The sequence below is a fragment of the Hibiscus syriacus genome, unplaced genomic scaffold, assembly GCF_006381635.1.
Source record: "Hibiscus syriacus cultivar Baekdansim isolate YM2019G1 unplaced genomic scaffold, ASM638163v2 tig00110904_pilon, whole genome shotgun sequence".
Taxonomy (NCBI): Eukaryota; Viridiplantae; Streptophyta; class Magnoliopsida; order Malvales; family Malvaceae; genus Hibiscus; species Hibiscus syriacus.
Genome location: NW_024062907.1, coordinates 1,132,088 through 1,139,326, shown reverse-complemented (window position 1 = coordinate 1,139,326; position 7,239 = coordinate 1,132,088). Strand labels below are relative to the sequence as shown.

The following is a 7,239-nucleotide window of genomic DNA, read 5'->3' as shown; positions in this document are numbered from 1 at the left end:
ATAATTGACATAATTTCCTTTCATACATACCAATATCTTAGCATCATTCACTCTCTGTTTAGCTGCTTCAGATGTAAACATACTATCATATACAGTTGTAACACGGTCTACCATATCCAACGCCAACAGATACCAATGTAGCCAATCATATATCCAAAAACATCATTTATGTCTATTCGTATGGTGTCTTACCTTCTCACACTTGGTGAATTTCACATAGTTATGCAACATGGTACCCTAAAAACTCGCAATACCCTCAATATTACAGGCGTTGTCCAACGCCTGTTTCTGCAATTACGTGACAATCATTATTAATTTACCGTCTATAACATTACTTTTCAACATTTATTAATTTAACTCACCGTTAAGTGATATGGAATGTAGCCAATCGTCTAGCCTGACTTTTTAGAATCGTAGCATACTGTCCAGGCGAGCAAATCAATAACCTAAAAAAATTAATTACACAATCAGAATATATTCAATAGGTTTTAACTTTTAATCGATGTCTACTTACCACACCGACAACCCATTCACTAGGCTTTAACGTTGCAACGTCGGATACACTAGCGTATTGATTTCCCATTGAGATTACAGAACATCTGTATAAATCATTAGGATTAATATATTGTCATGAAATATTTAAATATCACTCACAAAGCAATATATTTAACTTACCCCGATTCTAATCCACTATTCCATAAATAATCACAAATTTCAGCTTCGACCGGTTCAATTCTGCTTGGAATAACCGCTTTTTCAACCTACAATTTTGCATACAAATTTTAGTCACAACAACATGATAAAAATCAAATTAAGTTTTCTTTGATTCAACTTACCTTCTGCTTCTTCTTCTCGGGTGTAGGACATTCCGGATCCAAATCTGCATCTATAACACTCTCCGGTGTATAGATGTTAGTGACATCCTTTCTCCTCATTTCCTCTATCTTTTCTTCTTCCTCCATCTTCTCTTCTTCAAATTTTTTCAGTTCATCATATTTTTGCTCTACATAGCTCTTCATCTCTTTTATTTCACCCTTCATTTCCCCCCCTTCATCCAAGTTTTTCTCAACCACCTCCTTTAGCCCGTAAGTTCACTCCTCAATTCCATAACCTCCTTGACAACTACATCAATTTTTCCACCCGTCAACAGATTAAGTTCCCTCAACACCTCAACTTCATTCACCACTACATCTACCTTTCCTTCCACTTCCCCCTTATGCCTCTCAAGTGTCTCTTCGACTCTTGATTGTCTTTGATGAATATCAAAAATGTGTTTTTAATATCAGCCAATTCAGACATCAAAATGTCGAATTTACTCTGTTTTCCCTCACCGTAATCCCCCTGACCGTCATCCACCCCTCCAACCATCTCTTCTTCCTTCTCCACTGCCTCCTTTGCTTCCTCTTCCTCCTCTGCTTCCTCTGCCTCCTCTAACTCCTTGACAATAACCTTCAAAATTAAATTTGTATTAAGATATTGATTATATTCTTAATATTATTTAATTACATTTATTACCATTTCTAGCTTCCTCGGTCTATCCAACTTCAATTTTGCCATCACTTTAACCACCTTTTCCTTCCCCCATACATGGATGCGTGCCACTCCGTTTCTTTCATAAGCCGACAAACTATCACAGCCCGACCAAAAATCGAACAGTGCAACCTGTATTTATAATAAAAGTTATCATTTTATATAATAACTATACTATCATTTTATATAAAAAAACAAAAACATTCTTCAACTCAGTTACCTCTAAGATTGCTATGCACCCTTTGAGGTATCTCTGACTGCCCTTTTGAAAGGTGATTATTGATTCAATCAATCTCGAATGGACATATTCAGCCCAATTGAATTCACCCTTCAAGCCTTCATCGCAAATAAGCTTCATATCGTCCTTGTTCGTTGACGTATCACCCGTTGGACAAAGAAATATCCCGACAAGGTACAATAGAACTCGGGCCTTCAGGTCATTCCCCCCGTAAGATCCACTTTTGATATATTCTTCAACTTCAGGATATGCCACCTTCTGATTCAAACCATATTTGGAGGCAAGTGCTTTCCAGTTCTTACTCCTACATACTTCTACAACACTTTTGCCTTTGTTTTGTACCCCCAAGTGGCTACAGCAGTCGATACCCCCAAAGGGAATGAATAATCACCATATTTAGCAATACATTGTTTGACATCAAATTGCTCCGTCAAGGATTGACACAATTCCCTCCGAATTGGTCGATCCCCTACTCCTATCAATGATCCAAACCCCATTTCCCTCAGCACATTCAACTGATCCTTCTCTTTAAGGTGTTCAATTAATGAATTCACCATTTTTATGCTGCACCTTGTCGACACTTCCTACATTTTTTTAACAATATATAATGTTATTGTTCTTATATATCTTGTATCAACTTATTTACAAGTTTAATGAATACCTTCTTTTCATATGCTTTCATCCGTTCTTTGTATTTTTTTACTATTATTCCTTGACTGTATGATGTAAGGTTCCTTTTCAGCATCACTCATCGAATTCCATTTCAACCTCACATCTTTTGTCACCTAATATTAAGCATAAACGTTTCTTAATCAATACATTAACGCTAAATAATACTCAATGTCAATTTCATTTTACATACCGAACCGTTGTGTGTGCCATCTTCCTTCATCCTTTTGCATTCGACCATACTGTCAACATTTAAAATTTGTAATCAATTTAAAGTTCTTAAATACTTTAATCCAATTACCATTTCAACAATAATAACTAAAAGACTGATACTTACTAGAAGTACATATATCCACCCTGTGGTTGCTTTCCTCCCATTGACTTCATTTTTCCGTCACATATCAGTTTGCGCAAATCAAATCAAATCAAATACTGCTTACATACACTTTATTCAATATACAAAAATCAATAACCATTCTTTGTGGTAAAACTGTTGGTCTTCAAAAGAATTTGAATGGCCACTACAATAAGTGTCGGCACATTTATACAACCTAAAATATCATTTTCTACCTATATCATTTTTTACCTATAAATATTAAATAAAAGTATCGATTCGGTCCCAAATGCTTCTTTACTTCGAAAACCCCAAACAACAACACATAAAAACCCTATTTCTCATTACTGTAATAATAAAAAACTAGGGTTTCAACAATGTACCTTTCGATTCGACTGCAGCAACAAATAAACAAAACTTCACGTAGAAACGCCTTCTGAAATGCAACAACAATTACGCTTCGATTTCAAAAACTCTATTTATTTTCAGAGGAAATTTAGCTATGCATTTATATTTACACCGGATATGTTATTTATATTTAATCGATACAACTACCTAAGTGTCGATACTTTTATGTCAAGTGTCGATACTTTCGATAGGATATTTACCTATTTTTTGAAAGTATCGATAATTTATTACGTGTACTTATTAAAGTATCGACACTTTCAACATATCCGATAATCCTTTACCGGTTTTTTCATTTTGAGACCGGTTTTATCATATTTTTACCTATTATATTGTTATGGATCGATACATTTTTTAAAAGTATCGACATTTTATAGGCGCTATAACTTCTTCTCTTTTAAATTCATAAAATGTCGATACTTATATTAAATTATCGACACTTTCAACATATCCGGTAGCGTTTTACTGGTTTTGTCAATTTTGAGACCTGTTTTTATCATATTTTTACCTGTTATATTGTTATGGATCGATACATTTTTAAAGTATCGACACTTTATAGGCGTTATAACTTCTTCTCTTTTAAATTCCAAAAGTGTCGATAGTTATATTAAAGTTATATTAAAGTATTGACACTTTCAACATATCTGATATCGTTTTACCGGTTTTTTCATTGTTGAGGCCGGTTTTATCATATTTTTAGATGTTATATTGTTATAGATCGATATATTTTCATAAAGTGTCGACACTTTTTAGGCGCTATAACTTCTCTTTTAAATTCAGAAAGTGCCGATACTTATATTAAATTATCGACACTTTTAACATATCCGGTATCTTTTTTCCGGTTTTGTCATTTTTGAGACCTGTTTTATCATATTTTTACCTGGTATATTCTTATGGATCGATACATTTTCATAAAGTGTCGACACTTTTTAGTTTAATTTTAGAAAGTGTCGATACTTATATTAAAGTATCGACACTTTCAACATATTCGGTATCGTTTTACTGGTTTGGTCAATTTTGAGACCTGTTTTATCATATTTTTACCTATTATATTATTATGGATCGATATATTTTTTTAAAGTATCGACACTTTATAGGCGCTACAACTTCTTCTCTTTTAAATTCATAAAGTTTCGATACTTATATTAAATTATCGACACTTTCAACATATCCTGTAGCGTTTTACCGGTTTTGTCATTTTGGGACCGATTTTGTCATATTTGTATATGTAATATTGCTATGGAGCGATACATTTTTCATTTGTATCGACACAAACCGACAAGCTAAGTTTGTCGGTTGCCAAATTTTTTAATATTTCTTCATGATTTAGACCTACTACATTATTATTACTCAACATTTCCGGTAGCGCTAAACCGAATATTGTAAATATATTATAATGTATCCGGTAACGCCATATATTAGCCGTATATTAACCCACCTTTCCTGAGAAAATCCCAAGCTTATAAGGTAACTAATATTATGACTTTTAGTGGCTAAAACAAATGCAAACATCCAAAACTGAAATTATTAATACTCACCGCACTAAACATTTTATTCTTTAGATTCATATTGATATAAATACGCACTATTTTATGTTTATTGACGAATTTAAAATATTTTATGAGATAAATTTATAATATTTTAAAAGATAAAAATAAACTAACAATTAAAATTAAAAAAATATCTAAAATTAATATTTTCATAAGGAACAATATCCGGTTAGCCCCATTATTCCATCCCGAATATAACAGTAGAAAATCTAATTGAATAAAAGTATTTAAATATTTAACATGTTTTAGTATATACTTAAAAATGTACATATATATTGAAAGAATGGTACAAATATATAAAATATTTCTGTCTAATACACTAAACCATATAATAATATACATGAATAAAAATTTGGAAAAAAAAGTGTGGAAATTGTTGAATTTGACATATATTCCATAGTCAATCGTCGTCTTGAACAGTCAAAAGTTTAATTGTTTAATTTAAAGTATTTTTTCTTTTTCTTTTTTTAATTTTTTAACTTTTAATAAGAATAATTATGACATGTTTATCTATACTTTTGTGGTACGTTTTTCTCTACCTTTTGGTAGTTTACGGTTTTTTGCCGTTGTTTTCGTTTATTTTTTTTCTCAAAGTTAGATTTGACATCGTTACGACTGGTCAAGATGACACTTATTTGTTATCATTTTGATATTCTCTGCTTTTGACCCTTGGATTGGGTTGAATACGTTTTTTGCGCTTGTGGATAATTTACTCGTGTCGTTTGACTCTGATGTAGCAATTTCAACCTCTTTTGTGATTCGTTTGCTGATGCAGACATATTTTTTCGTATCTTTATTTTGGTTGAGCATTGATTAGGTTTTTAAACCTTTTCCTTTATTGTCCTAATGAGATTTAGGTGGGTAGATTTTGTTTGAATGGTTATAGGAAAATGTCCTAGTTATAATTTAGATAACGTTTACAGTTGTGCTCGTAAATCTTCATTGTAAATCTGAATATTTTTTATTTTTAATAAAACTAGCGGCTTTCTATAAAAAAAAATCATATCCGTATATTAGCAAGTTTTTTTACGTACAATTTATCATATACAGTATGCATGATAAAATAAATTAAGTAATTTGTTTTGCCTCTACCATTATCTATACGGACAGATTAATCTTAATTATCATATATATATATTTAACCGTTCGACCCTAATTTTGACATAAGGCTGTCATCGTCAATTTAATGAAAAATACATAATCTTTTACAAAACACAACATATATATGTTATCAATGTATTCAATACATACAATATTGTATCTCAAATTTATTATGATTGAATTGATTAACTAGAACAAAACAAAATCTAAAATTTACAAAGAGGTAGCTCTATTATAAGCTTCCTAAATGAATAAAGTAAACGAAAGAACCCTGACAAAATAAAATGTAAATAATATTGGATGAATTTTTTTTTCTCCATTAAGCCGAAAGGTGCTCTACCGTGAGACGGGTGACGAAGTTGATGAAGTGAAGCTGCAAAAACCAAGAAAAAAAAAGAAAGAAAATAAACAAGTGAAGTAAAGTCAATTAAGCAAGAAATTAAAAGAAATGAAAAATGAAGAAGAGAAAAACCTACTCCAGGATTTCTTTCCAGTAGGAAGCACCACCATCGGCTTCATCTTCCATAAGCAGCTTCTCCCAAGCCTCGTAGGTAGAGGAATCTTGTGCAGTCTCAGGAGATATTGAAACCAACCCAGGAAGTTGATTTTCATTTTGTTCAAAGGAATTGCTCAAAATCTGTTGATTTTGAGGGACTGCACCAGCATGAATGGGGATATTCTGAGGTGTTTGTTCAACTAGTCCTTCAAGTTGGTAGGGATTCCGTTGACTCGTGTTCATAATCTGCATTAGATTTTGAAGCAATTGGGCTTCGGCTAGTTGAGCAGCATCAGCGTGAAGTTTAAAAACAGTGTCCAGAGGGTTCGTCAAGTTGCCTAATTGAGCCACACAAAGCAGTTGTGTAATGTTCAAAAGGTGATCAAGATCAGTTCTTGGCTTGTGGGTGTAAGGGTCAATTCCCAGATTCAATAGCTTCCTCCGAACGTGTGTATTCCAAAAGTTCTTAATCTCGTTATGTGTTCGTCCAGGAAGATGAGCAGCAATCCTAGACCACCTGCAAAAAAAAAAAAACTTTTAAGAAACTTAAGCATGAGATATAAGCAAAAAAGAAGAAAAGTTATGTACTTGTTTCCAAGAATTGAATGAAGGTTGATGATAAGTTTCTCTTCTTCTTCACTGAATTTGCCTCTCTTGATATCAGGCCTCAAATAATTAGTCCACCTTAATCTGCAACTTTTCCCACATCTGTTTAAGCCTGCTTGCTTTGGAAGAGACCTCCAACTTCCATGGCCAGTTGTGTTGATGTAATCGACCAGTCTCTGATCCTCATCTGGAGTCCAAGGCCCCTTTTTCACGTTGGCATCATCAGCACAGCACGGAGACCTTCCCATTTCAGCTGATCACAGAGCTTAATTAATCTCCTCTTGGTGATTAAGGGCTGCTGAAAGAGTTT

At 32.9% G+C, this 7,239-nt stretch overlaps 1 protein-coding gene across 1 annotated transcript; it reads right to left on the bottom strand.

Moving 5' to 3' along the window:
- Positions 1 to 588: 588 nt before the first annotated feature.
- LOC120146247 (transcription factor MYB41-like) lies at positions 589 to 7,239 on the bottom strand. Its single transcript, XM_039159867.1, has 7 exons — positions 6,912 to 7,239; positions 6,304 to 6,840; positions 6,176 to 6,200; positions 1,317 to 1,449; positions 837 to 880; positions 710 to 761; positions 589 to 599 (listed from the first exon to the last, which is right to left on the bottom strand). Exons 1-7 carry the CDS (start codon positions 7,175 to 7,177, stop codon positions 589 to 591), a joined length of 1,068 nt encoding a protein of 355 aa, XP_039015798.1. The 5' UTR covers positions 7,178 to 7,239.